Below are 22,792 nucleotides of genomic sequence, written 5' to 3' on the forward strand. Positions count from 1 at the left end.
TAATGAGGAAGGGAGACTGTTGTAACTGGAGAACAGTGTACCTAGGAACACGTGATGTTTCCTGGTAGGTGTTTCAATCAGGCGACCGATTTTAGAATCGCATGAAGGAAAGCACACTACAGACCGCTATATGCAGTTTCTGGCCTTTTTTACTGTTTTTGTTGTTGTGAGACACGAGGTTGTAAATATTACGAGTTCTACATAATTAAGTGCTGTAAAATATATTAAAGGTATTTGGAGCCTATTGTTAATTCTTCAGGTACGGGTTTTCATAGTAAATAAAATTCTGTATATTTTTAAAACTAGTGGCATACTGTGTGGATGATAAAGTTGTACTTCGACAGTCGTGGATCATTGTGTATTTTGAAAAGGAAGGTCCACCATGGAACATATGATATCTTCTAATGAATCAAGATTTTTTCGATTGCAACACTTTTAAATTTGAGTAGAACATTCGTTTCTAGGTATATCAGCATGTTGTACCGTGGAACAGACTTCCGAACTTAGAAGAACGTTGCTTTTGCGGAATAATTCTTACAATTTTAGAAAAAGACCACAGCATACGTAAAGTTAATGCTTATCAGTTCACAATGGAGTAAGAAAATGTATTAAATTCTTATTACAGGGCTGGCTAGAGGCGAAAGTCTGAGAACTAGTTCAAGGTGTAAAACTCTTCCTTAGCTGTAACATAAGCTAAAGACTCTGGGGAGGTGCTCTGTCTACTGATGTTTGTTTGTCTGTCTTGTAGTTTTCGGCCAGTTGTCTTCTGAAACCACGGAGACATTTCTTAACAACCCTGTACAGAGACTTCCTAGCGGATTAAAACCGTGTGCGGGACCGAGACTCGAACTCGGGACCTTTGCCTTTCGTAAGCAAGTCGTCTACCAGCTGAGGTACCTAAGCACGACTCACGATCCGCCCTCACAGCATTGTGGAACCCTGTATAGATTATACGTGAGCGTTTAATATATGCCCACATGGGGAAAGTGAAACGAAACAGTGGAAGTGGGAAAAGAGCGCACTGAAACGTGCAAAGTGATGACATTTAAGTGACTGTGAAATCAAAGTCCTAGCATGTAACTGTAAGTGGTGGTCAGAATGACGGCCGACCTGTAGCGAGATCCGTTGTGCCGTGTTGCAGGCCTGGTGGAGCGACCCAGTGGCGAGTGCTCTGCGGAGCCGCAGTGCTCGCACCCGTGCCGCTGTGCCGACGCCATCGTGGACTGCAAGGACAAGGCGCTAGCCCGCCTGCCCGACCAACTGCCGGACTCCACGGCCGAGCTGTGAGTACCTCACCATCTAACTTTTCGCCTCCATCCAACAATATTAACCTGTCGGTACACGCTCTGAAGTGCAATGTCATGTGTTACACGGATGTTTTTTTTCGCACGTTTCAGTTTAGATAGCATTCGCGTGTTTTGTTCACAATAGGTCACAGTTCTGGTGGATGAAGGCTTCGATCGTCTTGTTTACTGGAAATTATAAGCTCTCTACTGTTGTTGTTGTGGTCCCAGTCTAAACACTGGTTTTGATGCAGCTCTACGCTCCTCTATTCTCTGCAAGCCTCTTTATCTCCGAGTGACTACTGCAGCCTACATCCCTCTGAATCTGCTTACTCTATTCATCTCTTGGGGTCCCTCTACGATTTTTACCCGACCTCCGGATGGTTGTTAGTCAGCAAGAACCGGTAACCAGCAAAGAGTATATTTATTTTGTCTTCCGACCAAAACTATTAAAATTTTAAGCAAATGACATAAGCAATGTAAGGTACGTCCTGACTAAATCACTCGCGACATTGTTTCGTCTCTGTGTTACCACCTTAATGCATATAAAGCGTCCAGGCGTCCAGCGTCCACAATCCGGCCCCAGACTAGACAGACTCCACACTAAACACTCAAACAGTGTCTATCATACGCGCTACCAGTGCTGCAGTTCAAAGAGAACCGGAAGAAACGGTGCACCGCACCCATGGCTAATGTGAGCGGTACGCTTACAAACTGCACAGGCTTTTTAATAGTTAAACGTCAGACGGAAAATTAAATTCGGGTTCTGTCATATAGGGTGACCAAATCAAGGACTTTCTCCATCTCATTCAACTCCGCGTCAGCGTCTCTCATAAACATGCCAATTTTGAGCGACATAAATCAGTGCTTTCATCCAAACCCAAAGAGAAAAAACGACGAATATTTACCTCTTTCGCGCAGTTTTCTTCTGAAACCACAGTATGTTTCTGAATAACCCTGTACAGAAACTACCGGGCAGATTAAAACTGTGTGCCGGACCGTTTCTTCCACGTCGTTCACCATTTATTCAGTACGAAATTAGAATTATATATTTGTACCTTCAGCTGCTGACGGGCGTTGATATATATCAACGGGGACAGGTGAAAATGTGTGTCCCGACCAGGAGTCGGATCCGGGATCTCCTGCTTACATGGTAGACGCTCTATCCATCTGAGCCACCGAGGACACAGAGGATAGTGCGACTACATGGACTATCTCGCCCACGCCTCCCGCGAGACCCACATTCTCACCTTATATGTCCACACACTACACTCATAGTGTCCCTACTCAACACACTCATTACTCGTGGAAGACATTCTTACCAAGTCCCGTAATAGTTCGGGTAATATGTGTGCATCCGCATAGAAGAAGAAGGTCATGGGTGGTATTGCCAGAACAGACACCATATCCATAAAAGTATATATTTATACAGTATGTCTACGAGCTCCTCTCATTGAAAGGGGAGATTTTCACTGGGCATAAAATTATTGCGCAGACAAAAAGCAATTAATTCACATATCCTCCATCGTGGGAAGGACGCACTACTTTCACTGTTTTAAGATCTATGTAATAGCTCAATTTCGTTGCAGCATAATTGAGCTTCGCATGATTTTTTCCCTTGTAAATACGTGACAAGGACGGAGTAAAATCGAGGGCAGTGGATCCTCAATGACAGTAATAATTTCCAAAAAATGACAAATGTCTACTTACTTGTTTTTTTTCGAGAAGTCGCTTTCTTTTCTTCAGTATTCAAATTGACGATTAATTTCTTACGAAGCAGTGGGGAATGTCGCTTAAGTATATTCCTTTTACTCCAATGGTTTTACATCACTAGATTTACCGTTGTGTTTCAATTAAAAAGTAATTTTTTCTCAATCTGGATTGAAGCGTAAAGTTTCATTTGATTTTCGGTTTGAGGCCATTTTCTTCTCTGTAATTCTGTGTTATTAGGAAAAATAAGAGTTTAACATAGTGAATACTAACAAGGTCAAGCGGCCGATTAGGTAAGCACGTGTATTTGAAACGGGCTCTGCTAGAACGGTTAGTGTGATGGAAGGGGAACTCAGCATTCATAGAGAGAGAGAAAGAGAGAGAGAGAGAGAGAGAGAGCGTGCGTGGGGGTGGGGCAGGCTCTGTGATCCTCTGGGGCGCAGGTGCCCATATTCTTGCATTTGCCCAGCCCTGCCTTAATCGTCTTCAGCTCCCACGTGCCTCTACATGTGTACGTACGTAATCTCCTCACCTTTCATCAGGTTTTCTTATCTTTTTCAACCCGGGAAATAACTCTTACCAAGCATCGAACACACTTTCACTTGGATAAATAGAGTACCTCCATTTCATTACAGATTTAATTACGACCTCCACCGCAGTCTGTTCCATGACGCACTTGTTTTCCTGTCTCTCATAGAGAATCTCAATATGCGTCTGTCCGGCATCGAGGACCTACATCTGTGTTCCACAAGCCACGGAGGGTGCAGTGTGTACCACTATAACTTCGTCTAGGTGGTCACTGCGAATACCATGTAGTCGTGACGGCGTTAAGCCTTAGCTTTCCAGTACCGGGATGACACTCCCTGCATTCTGCCCTATTTAAATTGGATTACCAATATCTTGACGGTTAAACAGTTTTATCACAATTGGGTAAAGATTGTTTGGTCATCAACTCATTATCGTTTGAAATAAATCATTAAATAAGTCTGTGTACCTCGAGATATGACTCTAATACCGCGAAACTAATTGAATGAAATAGAAACCTCTAAAAGGGTGTACTAAATTTTTTTCTGGCAGTGTATATATACACACCTTCGAAGTCAGTAGTTTCTTACTTCATTACCGAAAAATGTTGTAGCATAAAGAAAGAATCAACCAAACCAAAACAAGTCTAGTCATGTTCTGCCGAAAAGAAATATAAACAAAAAAGGGATAAAAGAAGTAGCATAGGATGTTCTATGATGTTTAGAAGTAGAACATTGTGCAGGAATCTCGTGGACATTGTGTGTCAACCCCTTGACAACCTGTTCAGCAATATTACGTAAAAAATGCATTTCTTCACAGGAGACCCCATATGTTGCCCGAGGTCTACTTCATTTGTGGGTGGACTAAACTTCCGACGATTCTTCTGATGGATTTCAGTCTGACATCTGCGTAGTTGTATGAGATCGTTTCACTTTGTCACTCTGTATGCTTTGTGCTTACTCCTAGACATTTTATGGATATTGTTGTTTGCAGTGTTTCTTTGTGTAATCACCTAATCGCACAATAATGGATCTTCGTGGCGATGTATGCACAATACGCTACATTTTGTTGTGGGTCAATTGCCAGTTTCTCCCCTAAGCATTGATCTTCTGCAAGTCTTCCTGAGACTTCTCTGTTGTACAACAGAATCACACACAAAAACCGTCACTGAAGTTCCTACGTTATAGGCTTGGTTATTTATAGAAATTGTAAAAATAATGGTCCTTAACACTCTTGAAGATTTCTTTTGACAATGCTACACTGTGTTCTGTTTGCTAGCAACTCGTCGACCCAATCACACAGTTCGTCTGGCACTCCATATGCTCTTATTTCGTTCATCACGCGACAGTGCAGAACCGTATAAAACGCTTTCTTGAACTCAAGGAACACGAAATCTACCGAGACGCGCGCTTCTGCTGCTTTCTAAGTCTCAATAACTAACTGAATGAGCTGGGTTTCACGTGATCGTTGATTTCAGAATCCATATTGAAACCTGCAATGGAATCTTTGGCCTCCAGAAGCGCCTTAATACACATTCTCCAAAATTCTACAATATACTGGCGTCAGAGATATAAAGCCCACAGTTTTGTGTGACAGTGCCATTTCGGACAAGGAAACCATCTGTTTCCTTTTCAAAATATTATCCTCAGTATCTGATTTCCATAAGTCAATGCTGCTAAAACACGCTGATTCTAATCTTTCCGTTCCAGAAACATCAGAAGTTTAGTTATACTGTGCAAGTAAAGAAACAGTTGTTGTTAAAGATTTCCCTTTTTTTGGTGAAATCTACCAAAACCAAATCACTTTCACAAGCATCACAACTTAGGTGATTAACTGTATAATGTCTAAACAGTGAAGTTGTTGAGACTCACCACTCGAGCACTAGCCAGCAGCAGCTTCTAGGTCGCATTATGGGAGCCTACATAACTCTGCACAAACCTCTGATAGGCTGTAACTTCTTATCAAAGTGTTCTGTATTATCTCTGTCGCTTCAGAAACAGAAAAAAAATGGTTCAAATGGCTCTGAGCACTATGGGACTCAACTGCTGAGGTCATTAGTCCCCTAGAACTTAGAACTAGTTAAAACTAACTAACCTAAGGACAGCACACACATCCATGCCCGAGGCAGGATTCGAACCTGCGACCGTAGCGGTCTCGCGGTTCCAGACTGCAGCGCCAGAACCGCGCGGCCACTTCGGCCGGCTCAGAAAACAGAGAGCTGATTTTGTATCCCATATAGTTCCTCTGTTTTCAAATAGTCCACGTTTCCCCTAGGCGTTTCTGGATACAATTTAGACAATTACCAAAGTCCCATTATCTCGTATGGTTGCAGGACTAAGGAAGTAATGTGCAATGCTTACGTACAAAAGAATGAAGACATTCACTACAGCCGAAATGTTCTTCGCCGGAGAATTCACCAACTGTGTTGAAATTTAAATGTTTTATAGACATAGTAATGGGCTAAAATTTAATGTACAACCGGCTTTAAATAAAAAAGTAATAAAAGATTTGGTTGTGGCAACCCCCAAAAATCGCAGCAGATGTTGCTAAACTAAATACAAATGAAAAAGGACATGTGGGGCATAAATTAGCAAAAGCAATTAAAGCTGAACAAAATAAAATTTCGAATGAAGCTTACGGTCATAGTAAAGATTACAAAACTGTTACTTCTATTAACGAAAAGCTTGATTCAAATAACGCAATAGTTACCAAAGCGGACAAATCAAATTCTATTGTTATTGTTAGTAAAGAGCAGTACATTAATAAAACATTGCAGTTCGTTTCGGAAAACGATATTACAGAAATCGGCATTGATTTAACAAAAAAGGTACAAGCCGAGTTAAAAAAGCTGTTGAAGAGGACTTTCTTCCTCTTCACAGAAAAAGAAAAAATACGCTGCTCCGTCATGAATGCGAAAGCTCCACGACTTAGATCCCAGTTTCAGGTACATAAGGAAAATTGTCCTGCTAGAGTAATTGTGAATTCTAGAAACAGTCCTTTATGCAAAATTACTAAAATGCTCGATAAAATTTTAAAAGAATCTTTCGTGTTCGAGTATAAGTTTTCAATCACTAATAATTCAGCTTTGATCGCTGACACGGCCCGCCTAGTATCTCTAGACATTAAAAACCTTTATGCGAATGTGGCGGTAAATGAGGCCCTTAAGGTCATCAAAGAAAATTTGCTTGAGTACAAAACACTGTCTCAGCAAGAAATAGTCGAATTCATCGAACTGTTAGAATTCGTTCTGAAATATAATTACTTTTCTTTTAACAATAAAAAGATGGACTGGCTATGGGTTCCAGTATATCTGGAACCATAGCAGACATCTTTATAAATCATTTGGAAAAAAAGACTCCTCGTTAACCCGCAACATCCCGTGGATAAAGTTGTATATTACAAACGCTGTGTAGATGATACGCTGCTTCTTATTGATGTACAAGAAAAAGAAGTTGCAGAAATAGTAAATAAATTTAACGAGTTACACAGTAAAATCGAATTCACTGTGGAAGAAGAGAAAAATGGTGAACTGCAATTTCTCGACTTAAGTATTAGGAAACAAAATGGTAGACATGTTTTTAAAATATTTAGGAAACCAACCACAGCTGATGTGTTGATACAAAATAGTTCCTGCCATCCAAATAGCCAGAAACTTTCTGCTTTTAGATATTTGATAGGTAGAGCCTTTAGAGTCCCTATGAATGAAGAAGACAGAATGACTGAGCTGAACATCGTGAAACAACTAGCCAGAGCTAACGGATATCACCAAAACTTTGTCAATAAATTAATTTCGACAGAAACAGCGCGCGAATTCAAGGAAGAAACCGCAAATAATATTACGAGAGTCACAATACCATACTTCGGTGATATTTCGCAAAAAGTGGCTAACATTTTCAAATCTTTTAAAGTTGATACCGCTTTTCAGACCAATAATACGCTGTGGTTTAAACTAAGAAATAATTTACAGTAGGAAAGCGATAAATGTGAGAGAGATTGGGTCTATAAAATTCAGTGTAACACGTGCAAGGCAAGCTATGTAGGCCAAACTGGTAGGTCCTTTAAAGTACGTTACAAAGAACATAGCGATGCTTTCCGGCTTAATTCAGAAAAGTCAGCTGTAGCCACGCATATTTGAGAAACTGGACATCCCAAGTTGGGAATAGATCAGGATCTCGTTATTTTACATAGACAGGGCAAAGGCAAAAAGCTAGATCTACTAGAACAGCTGGAAATTACGATACATAGCGTGGATAATCAGAACACACTGAATGAACAGCTAACTGGTGATACAAATAACTTTTTCAAACATTTCACTGGTTTCTTTTAGTAACTACATTTTTAGCAATTGGCAGGATACCATCATTTCATGAGGTCCTTGGAACATGTGTACGTTATCTGTTGGTATAGACATCTCTCTGACTTCCTGGTTCACTTGCGCGTGAGCTCACTCGCGTTTCAGTGTCGTGTTTGGCTACGTGGTGTGTGGTATCAACGAAGACGCACGGGCGGTTTACGACGATAGAGGAGAGAGCCATGTGGTTAGATGTTGAACACCATAGGCGACACTATTTTAGAGTTTTTTATATTTTGACGACTATGTGGAGATGCACCTTGGAAGACACGGCTGCAAGAAGGGAAGTAGCCACGATGTTTTAATTTTATTATCAATTTTATTGTGCCTGGTGCATGTTCCATTTTAGGGAGTTTTAACAGGTTCTTTTACTTTTTATTATTGTGATAATGGAAGCTTGACTTCCGAAACGCGTCAAGCTTAGTGTTTTACACTATAAACAAATGGTTGAGCCGATATATTTTTTAACATTGACATTCACAACCACGACCTCTCATCCACTATGGATAAAATCAAAGTTTTATAGATCATTTGCTTTTTCGTATCAGTTGCGCATTTTTTTTTTTTTACACAACAACATAGATCTGAAAATGATTCAGTTTGATCGAAACTAGTCACATCGTAAAAAAATGCGCAAATGGGGCAGAAAAATAAACTATACAAAAATATATAAATGAAAATATTTAAGGCCAATGTTTACTTCAATTAAAAGGCCTGAGAGGCCACAGTCTGTTTCTAAAAGGTATTCACTGACTTAGCAGCATCTTCACACGTAATGTCGGCAATTGGTAACTGGCCTCTCAGCCCGGAAGCTTTAACTGAAATACTCTTTTTTAGCATTTCAGAGAGCACGAAGGAACACCACAATTTCTGAGGTTTCCGAAGCGATGTATTTCGAAGATCTGCTGGGAACCACATTGTGCGGCATATCTTATAAGGATTCTCAGCTGTGATCGCGGAAAGAGAACACCTCGAAACGTCGCTGCCGTTCTGGGAAAGTTATGGCATCGCACCGCAACGTACGGTGCATTTGAAGGTAGCGCAGTCAAAACACTGAGGAGTTTAGAGGAGAGCCTGGGAAATACAGCGGGCGTGCGCTGACAGTGATTGCCGCGGTGAGGCAGGAGTGTCCGGCCGGAGCGGAGTTAACATTCCCGACTGTGAAACACGGGCCATCCGAGCTCCTTCAGCGCCCAATAAAATTAAATCTCGGCGGGCGTCCGGCCAGCCGGACGAGATGCTAATCTCATTTGGATGGACGGCCACCCGCTCCGTGGAGCAGCCCTTAACTCTCCTAAAATATAGTTAGGCGCGCCGCCCGCAGAGGGCGTTCGGTCCCGAGTTTCGGCAACGCCGCGAAACGCGGGGAAGTCCCGCACCACGCGCTGTGCCAGCGGGGATTCCCTCTAGCTGAAGACATTTCAACCTAGCGTGTTCCTTACTCATACTTTTCCGGTTATAGGCCACATTAGGTGTAATAATACGCATGTTTATTAACTCAGTACACAAATCATTAAGTAAGCACAACGATACTGCAACGCAAGCGGACGTAACAACTGACTAAAGTGCGCGTCATTTATGATGGCGACCGAGTTTAGGTTCGTTCTGCGCATCTGACGTCACAAAACACAGTCAGCCAATGAACAGAGAACAACGTTGCCAGAGCTCGACTGCAGTGCAGAGCATGGACGAGTGTCTTCAGTTTTAGAAACGTTCAGTCATAAATAAAGTAATTGAACAAAAGCAATGTCTTGATAGCAGACTTTCTTTTATAGAAAGTTTGGAAAAAGCATTCTTTATACCAATTGCTTCATATTCTATTAATTAATTAAACCAAACAAGCAATAAGCCTCCTAATTCAGGCGATAGCAAGGAAAGGCGTTTGTATCGTTCTCACTAACCGATTTTTCGCAATGAAGAACAGCGGTAATTGTTTATTTGGTTTTGTACTTCGACGAAACGTGAGTAATTCATAATCATACCAACAGTTCAAATGGTTCAAATGGCTCTGAGCACTATGGGACTCAACTGCTGAGGTCATTAGTCCCCTAGAACTTAGAACTAGTTAAACCTAACTAACCTAAGGACATCACAATCATCCATGCCCGAGGCAGGATTCGAACCTGCGACCGTAGCGGTCTTGCGGTTCGAGACTGCAGCGCCTTTAACCGCACGGCCACTTCGGCCGGCCATACCAACAGTGTTTGTCGGTATTTTGCGTGATATTTTGTAGTCCTCCGGGAGATATATTGAACGACAAGCTGCGTTAGGGAATGGTTAAAGTGTATGGCTGCTAAGTGAAAGGTTCTGAGTTCAAACCTTGCTCGGTGCTTAATATTTTCTTGATTTAAAAACAATATCGAAGTGTCATACTTCATGAATTTTATTCGTTTGAATGTAATTTTTTGAAATTTCTACTGGCGACTAAAGTCGACCATATATACGCTATGGACTTGTACCTATGCAAACTCTTCAAAATTTCGTGCAATGGTATACTACATCTAATGCTGCACAATAACTGCGTTGAACATCGAAACAAAATTAAGTCATTTATGGGGGGAAGGTATCAGTCACGAAGATGTGTAAAAATCAAATTTTTGGACCAAATAGTTTTTGTGAAATCGAATGATAAAGTGTGTCAAAGCAGTCGAAACACCATGTTTCTGCACAGGTGAGCAGTGCAGTGATGACAAAATCGCGCACAGCACGGAATGCGGGGAGCACGTCTCTGTAGCAGCGTAAGGGTTAATGCGGCCGTGGTGGCTTTACTTCATAAACTGCGCGCTCCCCCCAAAACGTAAGTTTGTGAACTGTACTATGGCGCTGCTTCTCTTGGCGCGTACAACTGGCAACGCAGCAATCTCCCGCGTCTGGGCGGGCATGCGCGAACCGCCAAGATAAAAGAATTGAACTATATAAAACTGACAGTCATGGCACTTCTGTACAAACGTTTCTGGAACTTTTGATAGACATTTCCTCCCCAGTTATATTGACGATGGGCTGTAACGTACCACGTTTCGATAGATCGTTGTTGATCTCCTAAATCTTGTAGATGTCCTGTCGATCTATTTCCTCGTTCAACACCCTAAGGACAGTTTCTGTCTTCTTGTATTGCTGGTTCAGGAGGCAGTCGTATTAAATTCCACTCATCTCTAGTTCTATGTTGTGCACTCTTCTTAAGGTTTTGAAAGCCTTCATCAACTCCATAAAGCAGTTTCACGACGTGCAGCATATTTCTCAGCTTGAAAACACAAGATAGCACACAGCTGTATTTTTCCAAAATTTATCTACAATCTGTTTCAGTTGTTAACAGACAATCTTCAGCTTTGAAACTTCCTGGCAGATTAAAACTGTGTGCCCGACCGAGACTCGAACTCGAGTTCGAGTTCGAGTCTCGGTCGGGCACACAGTTTTAATCTGCCAGGAAGTTTCATATCAGCGCACACTCCGCTGCAGAGTGAAAATCTCATTCTGGAATCTTCAGCTTTATTTTGACGGCATAATTAGATGTGGTACAACTCATAATCGTAGCATACCAGAAGATGGCATGTTAACGACTGAAACCGGGTGCGTAATAAATTTTGGAGTAATACAGCTGTGTGAAGTTTTGAGTTTTCAACAGCTCTTTGAAGTTGTAAAGCATCGTCTTCTTAAAATAGTGTTTCTTATCTGTTTGACTACACTGGCACTGATACATGGTAATCCTCTTGACAAATTCTGTGAAAAAATTTACACAATTATATTCTTTATCACCAATTTGATCTCTGATTTCTTCTTTGGCTTTATCTCCTGTTTTATGGACAGGTTCTTCATCGACGTCTACATCTGAATGGATACTCTGCAAATTACATTTAAGTGCTTGTCAGGCGGTTCATAGAACCACCTTCACAATTCTCTATTATTCCAATCTCGGATAGCGCACGGAAAGAATGAACACCCAAATCTTAGGCAGTAGACAGTCTCCTTAGTAGGTCTGTTACATGTTCAAAGTGTCCTGCCTATAAAACGCAGTCTTTGGTTAGCCTTCCCCACAACATTTTCTATGTGTTCCTTCCAATTTAAGTTGTTCGTAATTGTAATACCTAGGTATTTAGATGCATTTACGGCTTTTAGATTAGACTGATTTATCGTGTAACAGAAGTTTGAGTTCCTTTTAGCACTCATGTGGATGACCTCACACTTCTCGTTATTTAGGGTCAACTGCCGCTTTTCGCACCATTCAGATATCTTTTCTAAATCGTTTTGAAGTTTGTTTTGATCTTCTGATGACTTTATTAGTCGATAAACGACAGCGTCATCTGCGAAAACAACCGAAGACGGCTGCTCAGATTGTTTCCCAAATCGTTTATATAGATAAACGATAATGTGATCCTTGGCTGATGTCCACGAAGCAGTTCAGAAGGTAATTTTGGAGTTGTGCGATAAGTTATCAATGTCTTTTCCTCTCTTTCCCAGTTAACCTTTTACACGGTTTCTTTAGAAGCGCTGGCTAATATTTCTGTTTCACTATTTGGAGCAGGGTGAAACGGAGTCTTAGTCAGGTGTCCTATGTCATTCCTGCCACGTAAATCTTTGAATTGCGTTGATACAACAAACAATCCTGCCGGAGTAAGAGCCGCAGCTAAGCTCTGTATTACAGACTGAAAATACCAAATCAGCTGTAATGTACTTTCTTTTATTTTTCATTGCTTAGACCACAACCGAAATGGCGGCGCTCGGGATCACAGTACAAAATTATCACACCTGATGATGGGCATATAATACACCGAAACCGGTCGTGGCGTAAGCACTGTAAAATAAAAAAAAGAACTTCGCAACTGAAGCGGTATTTTCCGTCTCTGCTTTGATACAAATTGTGTCCTATTGTCTAAAACTGTGGTCTTGTGGAATCCTACTGTGGCAAAAATTTTTGTAGCGCCTTTCTTGTGTTTTCTATAGTTGTTGAGATGATTTCAAATATAAATGGGAGCTATGAACTAGGATGTTTTCCAGCATGGTCCAGCGTAATCAACGTGAACCATTACCGAACTAAGTGTTTCTTGTGACCAGTTTCGTAAATTCTTTTCGGGATTTTGTTTTGCCACGTGGCGAGGCTCACATCTTGAAACCGTTTCTTCTATTTATTTCTCCCTTTATGCCCGCCAGCAATATTTCCTTGCCATTTATTTCATCCTGACGATGCTCAAGTAGACTGCCGCTGTGGCCGAGCGGTTCTAGGCGGTTCAGTCCGGAACCGCGCTGTTGCTACGGTCGCAGGTTCGAATCCTGCCTCGGGCATGGATGTGTGTGATGTCCTTAGGTTAGTTAGATTTACGCAGTTCTAAGTCTAGGGGACTTATCCTTTGTTATGTAATCTTCACTTAGATTGGATTCTTCGAAGGCTATGATATCGATGTTACGGTCAATGCACGTTTGCTCAGACAGTCACGTTTGTCTTTTTGAAAGTCCTTTAACACTGATGAGTGAAATACGGATAGTTAATCCAAAACGTCATTTTTGTTTGGCCCTGGGAAGAATCTCTATTCCAGCTTGCTTTCTTGCGCTGTTGTTTTTAATAGCCGTGAGAAATCCTTGATTTACTATGGTTGCCTGTGGTGTAGACTTTTCGCCATCCTGCCTTAGCAATCCGCTGTTCTGGCTACGCCATCTTGGAGGTTGCACGCACCACAGATCCCTTTACCGAAAGAGATATAAATGAGGCTATCAAAACACTGAAGATGAGGAAATGAGCCGGCTGGGATGGCATATTCCTCGAATGTATAAAACATGTTTGGGAACAGAAGGATGTAGGCTGCTGTAGTTACTTGGAGATGAAGAGGTTTTCACAGGATAGAGCTGCATGGAGAGTTGCATCAAACCAATCTTTGGATTGAAGACCATGACAACAACAATTGGGGAACATGGAAGAACTTAGTTGAAGAGCTTCTACAGCAATATACTCGAGGCTGAAAAAGTACCTCAACAGTTAAAGATTACACATACACTAGCAGTCCGCAAAACCGGAAGGCCAGTAGTTAACCACCTAACTGCACTGCTGAGCGTGTGCTTCAAACTATTGAAACGACTCGTCGTTAACAGAATTCAAGGAATAATAAATAATGTAACTCCAACATATGAAGCTGGGTTCAGAAGATAGCGCAGTTTATGTAAACAGGTTCTAACCCTGACATCCTACAGTGAGGCTGGATTCCAGAAGAAACTAAAGACACCGGTGGCCTTTGTTGGTCTGTCAGCCGCATATGATACTGTGTGGATAAATGAAGCTAAAAAAGTGTATTCCAAGTAACAAATTGACGACACTTGTGGGGAATGTGTTAATCAACCGTCACTTCAAGGTTAGCGTTGGACAAAAACAGAGTATGTCATTTACCGTAAAAAATGGGCATCCCCAAAAATCCGTCCCAGCACCCTTCTTATTCAACCTGTACACCACTGAAGCACGAAATACCACTATCAAAAAGTTTTGCTGTGCCGATGACCTTTCCATAGCTATACAAACCAGCGCACTCGAGGAAGGAGAAAATATATTGTCTAGAGACGTAGAAACTCTCAACACATGTTACAAAGCATGTAGGTTCCAACCAAATGCAGCCAAAAAGCAACTATTCACACACTGCTTAAACAACAGACTTCCAAATCAACAGCTCAGATTCCGTCAGCAGAGGATTCGACACAATTTCCAGACTAAATATCTTGGTGCCACACTCGGTCGGTCTTTAACGTATAACTGACACCTTGGAAGCACTAGAGAAAAGCTAAAGACCCGAAACGTAATCATAAAGAAACTGAATGGCACAACCTGGGATGCTGAAGTACCCACTCTACGCACTGGAACTTTGACTCTAGTATACTCAGAAGCTGAATATTGTATCCCAGTATGGCATCACAGTGCTCATACAAGGAAATTAGATATCCATCTGAAATCCGCACTGGTCCATTGGCGGCACCCCATCCGTAACATGCCTCCACCTGAATTTCGACGCTAAGGATCATCCAATCGAGAATGGAGAAAGCTGCATCACCCCGACTACTCCCGAGACCTTCCAATTTATACAGACTTAAATGAACCTCCTCCAGGTCACTTGATGTCACGCACTCCATTGTGGCATAATGGAAAAAACAACAAGAAGTTTGATGTTAAAGAAGAATGGAGGACGAATGGAATACTGAAACAATAAAACAGCAAGGTGTTAAAGATTCGTCTGCCATACTACTAGGATTTGATCTGAAGAGAATGAGTGGACAAGACTGAACAGTATAAGAATCGGTCACGCCAGGTGCAGTGCTATAATGCACACGTGGGGACTCTCCAGCTTGAGATTGTGGAACCCAAGAACAAACCGTTCAGCATATTGTCAGAGACCACCCTCTGAGAAAGTATGCAGAATCATTCAGTGACTTTATTAATCCTACTGCCTCTGTTATCAATTGGATTCATTCACTATATGTTGAAGTCTGATTAAATGTATCTATTTTAATTAACAGATCTAATTTTCCAGTTTAAATGTCCTTCTTTTAGTATCACTTAATTATTAATTTTCAGATTTTAAACATATTCTCTTTGTGCCTCAGTCCTTAAATGTGTAATTCCAAGCTTACTATTTTGGAGTACAGTAACAGTCCACTGCTAATCATTCTGCACAGTTCTCTTGAAATGAGTGCGTGTAACAAAAATTTTCGTATACAATTTCTGCGGACATGATTTTTAAACTTCTCTTCTTGAACAGTTGGAAAAATGCATAATGACACAATGCTGTCTTCTAAAATTATTCATTTACTATCGGCTTCGCTCACAGTCCATCACTGTACACAAGAACAAAACAGAAGAAAAATCCATGAATACCGAAACAGAATACAAGATCCAAAGAACTAATTCAGTCAGAAAGTTTCAGATACTTACGATTGTTTCTTTCTTTTACAGTGGCAACATCATATGACATACATGTCTTCAAGGATAACATGATCAAGTCAAAATGTGTGAAACACTTGACGTCGACATCCAATACCAAAGCAATAGCTCGATCAAAAGCACTCGAAGTATTGGCTGGTTAACCTACAAGTACGATCAAAGAGATCACCAAAGCCAGTCCAAAGATCATACTGCCAAAGACAATGCAAGCTCAAGGAGAATATCTACTTAATACTGTACGATAACTTAAAAAGTGTAAACAGTGATGAACCTTAGACTTTTATAGAATTATATACACTTTCCTTATTCGCTCACACACCTAAACTTTATAAGAAGCACTGTGTGATCATGCATTTCTCTAAGTATATCCACGCTGTCAATGGTAGCCCGAAAAAAAAAAAAAAAAAAAAAAAAAAAAAACACACAGACTGTTATCTTTCTAAAGACTCTCCATCTTCTCACGTATTCACTGATCGTAAAGAAATCGTACTCTGTGCTTAGGAAAACTAACAAGGTTACTGATAACCAAACTTTATCGTTCTGCGTGTGCCTTCATCCGGCACACGTTTTTAATCTATCAGAAAATTTCATGTGATACCGACGCCAGTGTCGAAAATGTCGCGACTCTAGCTACAGTAGCGCTATATTCCTCCTAGAAAGGTCGAATTTTCTATGTCAACAGATGTCAGCATACGTACTGACTAAATCTAAAGATTCACACCTGTTCTGCATATTCTGAACTCCACAACGCTGAAGCCATCAAATTGTATGTAGAACAGGCTGGTACAGGCTACAAACAACAGAATTTTTATTATATTGTAGAGAACCTGGTTTTATTAATGTAAATGGTCAAAAGTAGTTAATAATGGTACTTTACTGTTAAAATGTTATTTGCTTTTAAAATAATTCACGACTGTGTTCTGAACAAAATAAGGTTAAGTTTATGATTGTGCTGTCACTGGCGTGATGCAGTAGTGCTACTGATTTCCTACTGTTAATACACTGCCGGAAAAAAGCAGCACCCTCAAGGACTGTGTTAAGTGGCACCATAATATAACATGTGCATAATGTGGTGTTGTAGTTATAGAGAGTCGTTTGTCACGGTCACCGGCGATCAGATAGCTCTCAGGCGCCTGTCTGTGCGCCCTCTGATTTGACACTGCAGGCAGTTGCTATGCTGAGTTCAGAGGTGAACAGTGTTTGCAACATTCGTACTAGGCTACAACCTCGCCCCACCGACGAATGCGTAATCCTGTTGACCAGTTTCAGTCACTTGAATGGGATGGCATTGTGGTCCTGCGGGAAGCTGGAAGGACGTTCCGACAGACTGCTGCACATGTGGTACACAGTGCATCGGCGATGTGTGGCTGTTTCCAGCTGTGATTTGTGGGACATTGCTACACCTACAGACCAGGTACTGGACGTCAGCAAAGACAAGCGCACGTCAAGATCGACGCATTGTGCGTGCAGTGGTGGCCGACCAAACATCATCCAGAGAAGAAGTCCGAGCACATGTTGCACCTGTTCTGTCATCGGGAATCACTGGGAACTTCAGCAGGACTAAGATCAAGTGCGAATCAGGCCAGGCAACTACTAACACCAAGACATCGCCAATCAAAGCACTGAGATGTTGTGAAACAGTTGATTGGTGGGTGCAGTGACGCTCTGTTGCCTTCAGTGATGACAATAGGTTCTGTCTGTATGCGAGTGACTGCCGTCCACCTGTACGGCGTTGACTTGGTGATCTGTCTATTCCAGAGTGCTTTCGCCCACAGGTCCATTCCCAGAGTTCATGGTGCGGGCGGAGGGGGGGGGGGGGGGGGGGGAGAGGCATCAATTACAATTTGCGGCCACATTTTGTGTTTCTACAGGGTAAACTAACCAGTACCCACTACATTTCACAGACTACTACCACGTGCTACTACCGTTTCCTCTACAGGAAGGCGACGTGCATTTCCAGTAGGACACTGCTGCGATGCGACGTCCTCTTTCTGATATGCAAAAACCGCCCTGGACAGGAGGATTATCAGATCTCTGGCCAATAGAAGATGTGTGGGATGTTGTTAACCGCGAACTTACTCGTTCTCTAGGATCTGCAAGAACCATTACCGATTTGCAACAAACGGTGCAAAATGCTTGGGACAATCTATCGCAGGATGCCTGGTAAGGTACAGGATTGGTAAGCAGGGCATATGGGCTGCTGGAGTGGAATGCTGGTCCCATTTGTGGATACAAAAAATTATTTTCACCACGTTAATTAAAACATCACTGGTAAGAACACAATTATTAATTAGTATTCGCAAATGGCGGTGATCTACACCGATTATTCAACTGTATGAAAGCAATGAGAATAATTCAAAAATATTTAAAAGAAAAACAGCCTAATGGCCCCAACATTAATTCAATAAAAAAATTAGTTTTCACAAATATAATTTTAACGTAACTGCAAATCCGAGCTGACTAGTTGTGAATATGAAAAGTAAAAAAATTGTAAAAACTATTAGGTTTCAAAAATACTCAAATAGCAAGATCTCATAAATACGTGAATTAACTATTATGGGAAACATTCGGCAATGTAATGTTATGATAGCCTGAAAGATCTACACAGCAATCAGCACATTCTCGACGTTTGCCGTTCACATCGGCCGCGCGTCTGAATTCCGTGCTCGGGAGCTCAAGTGACAACAGACAGGAGGCCCTGCCCACCAATAACGGCTTCTAGAACACTCAAACCCAGTATTAATACACAGTTTACTAAAATACTAAAACCAACAGCCAAGCACTGAGTAGCGTCAAATGCAGGAAGAGATGTTTAACGTTATAGTGTGACAACCGCAGTTACTACGAGGGTAATCCCAAATGTAAGATCTCCTATTTTTTTTTTATAAGTACTGAACTCTGTGCGGCAGTTGGTCACACTGTTACGAAGAGTGCTTCATGCGCTTAGTGTAAACCTGCGCACGCCGCGCTGAGGCTCTCAGTCTTGGCCTGGCGGCCGTTGAGAATGGAGCTCCCGTTGGATGTTACCGCCAAGTGCGAATTGCGCGCAGTTATTCGGTTTTTTAACGCAAAGGGCACTGTGCCGATTGAAATCCATCGCCAATTGACGGAAGTGTATGGTGAGCCGCGCATGGATGTCAAAAATGTTCGTAAGTGGTGTAGAGAGTTTGCAGCTGGATGATCTCTGCACGTTGGTTCCTGAGGTTTCCCGAAGCACCGCTCACAGAATGTTAACGGAAACATTGAACTACCGGAAGGTGTGTGCAAGATGGGTGCCACGCATGCTGACTGAGGACCACATGCGGCAACGAGTTGATGCTTCCCGCGCATTTCTTCACCGCCTTGCAGCCGAACAGGACAACTTTCTGGGCTCAATTGTCGCAGGTGATGAAACCTGGGCATACCACTTTACACCTGAGACCGAGCAACAATCACGCCAGTGGCGGCATCCTTCTTCGCCAAAGCCGCGGAGTAGGCGGCGAGCTGGTATGAGATGGGCATACAAAAACTGCCACAGCGTCTACAAAAATGCATAGACAGAAATGGTGCTTATGTTGTAAATAGCTAAATCTTCAAGCTGTAAACTGATGTAAACCATTGTAGAAATAAACAGGTCTATGTTCGTATAAAAAAAGAGGAGACCTTGCTTTTGGTTCAAATGGTTCAAATGGCTCTGAGCACTATGGGACTCAACTGCTGAGGTCATTAGTCCCCTAGAACTTAGAACTAGTTAAACCTAACTAACCTAAGGACATCACAAACATCCATGCCCGAGGCAGGATTCGAACCTGCGACCGTAGCGGTCTTGCGCTTCCAGACTGCAGCGCCTTTAACCGCACGGCCACTTCGGCCGGCTGGCTTTTGGGATTACCCTCGTATTGAAGCAACAGTTCATTAAACAATCTCCAATGACGTGAAATTTCACATGATAAATTTATAAACCACAACCAGCTCAAGGTGATAATGACCAGACAATCCGCACACAACCTTAAACACCATGTACCGTTTGACGGCGCAAAATTGTTACTATGATTGTTGACAACAAGAAGTTTGCAGTTGCAATTTAAATTGACGGCTGAAGTTTTATACAGATGAAAACTTTGGTTCACGAAATTCACCACTTAACAGGGCTCTAGCCAACCAGGACGCCGCAATGCGCGTATCTTCAACAGAGAAACTATCCTGCCATGATCATCGCAGGAAGTCACGGCTCAGTGCCCTTCTGCAACTTTATGATCGTTTCCATGCGAGAAAATGTGCCTGCGTTGGCGCCAGAACGAGGGGGAGGGGGCTACAGTCGGTATTGATGCGACTGTTTGGGCCCTCGTTATTGTGATGTGAGTGTTTCATTTGGTCTGAATTTATTATCTTATACTCCTACTATCACGAATTACCTGCACTTTAATTGTCAATAAAATGACCTTGCCCTTGAGGACGTTGCATTTTCTTCCGGCATTGTATCTTCAGCGTTGTTAGTTTTTAATTAGAAAGTTATTAAAGTACAGCCTTTTAAGTAAACAATACAGGGTGGTCCACTGATCGTTTCCGAGCCAAATATCTCACGAAATAAGCGTCAAACGAAAAAACTACAAAGAACGAAACTTGTCTAGATTGAAGGGGGAAACCAGATGGCGCTATGGTTGGCCCGCTATATGGCGCTGCCATAGGTCAAACGGATATCAACTGCGTTTTTTAAAAATAGGAACCCCATTTTTTATTACATATTCGTGTAGTACGTAAGGAAATATGAATGTTTTAGTTGGACCACTTTTTTCGCTTTGTGACAGATGGCGCTGTAATAGTCACAAACATATGGCTCACAATTTTAGACGAACAGTTGGTAACAGGTAGATTTTTTAAAATTAAAATACAGAACGTACGTACGTTTGAACATTTTATTTCGGTTGTTCCAATGTGATACATGTACCTTTGTGAACTCATCATTTCTGAGAACGCATGCTGTTACAGCGTGATTACCTGTAAATACAACATTAATGCAATAAATGCTCAAAATGATGTCCGTCAGCTTCAATGCATTTGGCAATACGTGTAACGACATTCCTCTCAACAGCAAGTAGTTCGCCTTCCATAATGTTCGCACATGGATTAACAATGCGCTGACGCATATTGTCAGGCGTTGTCGGTGGATCACGATAGCAAATATCCTTCAACTTTCCCCACAGAAAGAAATACGGGGACGTCAGATCCGGTGAACTTGCGGGCCATGGTATGGTGCTTCAACGACCAATCCACCTGTCATGAAATATGCTATTCAATACCGCTTCAACCGCACGCGGGCTATGTGCCGGACATCCATCATGTTGGAAGTACATCGCCATTCTGTCATGCAGTGAATCATCTTGCAGTAACATCGGTAGAACATTATGTAGGAAATCAGCATACATTGCACCATTTAGACTCCCATCGATAAAATGGGGGCCAATTATCCTTCCTCCCATAATGCCGCACCATACGTTAACCCGCCAAGGTCGCTGATGTTCCACTTGTCGCAGCCATCGTGGAGGAATGTCGTTACACGTATTGCCAAATGCACTGAGGTTGACGGACATCATTTTGAGAATTTATTGCATTAATGTTGTATTTACAGGTAATCACGCTGTAACAGCATGCGTTCTCAGAAATGATAAGTTCACAAAGGTACATGTATCACATTGGAACAACCGAAATAAAATGTTCAAACGTACGTACATTCTGTATTTTAATTTAAAAAACGTACATGTTACCAACTGTTCGTCTAAAATTGTGAGCCATATGTTTGTGATTATTACAGCGCCATCTGTCACAAAGCGAAAAAAGTGGTCCAACTAAAACATTCATATTTCCTTACGTACTACACGAATATGTAATAAAAAAAATGGGGTTCCTATTTTTAAAAAAAACGCAGTTGATATCCGTTTGACCTATGGCAGCGCCATCTAGCGGGCCAACCATAGCGCCATCTGGTTTCCCCCTTCAAGCTAGACGAGTTTCGTTCTTTGTAGTTTTTTCGTTTGATGCTTATTTCGTGAGATATTTGGTCCGGTCACTATTAATGGACCACCCTGTGTAATTACTTGGAAGTAAACATAAATTAATATTGGCTAGTAGACTAGAAACTGATTATGTTGCTTCTCACCCATATGTTCTCAGAAATGAATAACAGATCAGTGGTAACATTGAGAAATATTTTGCTTTTACGAATATTCCTTCCATAGGAACATCTCGGAAGGTGAAGCAGGTAAGTCAAATTGTATGAAAATTCCTGGCAGATTCGAACTGCATGCCGGACGGGCACTCGAACATGGCACCTTTGCCTTTCGCGGGCAAGTGCTCTACCGATTGAACTATCCAAGCAAGCGTCACGATCCGCCCTCACAGTTTTACTGCCGCCTGTACTTCATATTCTATCTTCCAAATTTAACAGTTGTAATCCACCAGGAAGTTTCAGAGTAAAAAATCATGCTGGAATTAAAATACTTTGTCTGAAGTGTGAAAGTTGATTGCATACCTCTGTCCGCAGGCGGCTGGAGCAGAATGCCATCACGGATATCCCACACAAGGCATTCGCACCCTACAAAAGGCTGAGTCGCATGTAAGTATCGACAGCTGGCGCTCGCTCTGCTTACTGCTGCTGCTGCTTGTTCTCTGCACCGACTTTGAAATTATACCTGAGTATGTTTCTGCTCCTACATTGTTTTCCGTAATTTATACAAGATCAAATGTAGCACAGATTAGCATGCAAAAGTATGCAGTGGATTGGAAGCGCCTGTTTACAGTCTTATGTAATAGCACATTGGCTGTGAGATTCTTACATGCTCCATGCTGATGCCAATCAGTTCTGTTTTCCAGTAATTCGAGCGATTTTAACAACCTAACAGTGTTGACCTTTCTCTTCCTACAAGAGATAGGTACACACTGATCACTTGGCTAGTTTCAATGAACAGGTTGATTCCGTGATGATGGTACAAACTTTCAGGAATCGCGGAGAGTGGCAAATGTATCAATTTGAGGTAA

General features: G+C 41.8%; 1 protein-coding gene across 1 annotated transcript in view; it reads left to right on the plus strand.

The window, feature by feature from the left end:
• The window catches only part of LOC124612643 (protein slit), an 814,493-nt gene that overhangs the window by 712,914 nt on the left and 78,787 nt on the right, over positions 1–22,792 (plus strand). The window contains exons 7-8 of the mRNA XM_047140944.1: positions 1,142–1,283; positions 22,299–22,370. Coding sequence (XP_046996900.1) covers positions 1,142–1,283; positions 22,299–22,370 — 214 coding nt within the window. The remainder of the gene's footprint in view (positions 1–1,141; positions 1,284–22,298; positions 22,371–22,792) is intronic.

The sequence above is a fragment of the Schistocerca americana genome, chromosome 4 (genome assembly GCF_021461395.2).
Source record: "Schistocerca americana isolate TAMUIC-IGC-003095 chromosome 4, iqSchAmer2.1, whole genome shotgun sequence".
Taxonomy (NCBI): Eukaryota; Metazoa; Arthropoda; class Insecta; order Orthoptera; family Acrididae; genus Schistocerca; species Schistocerca americana.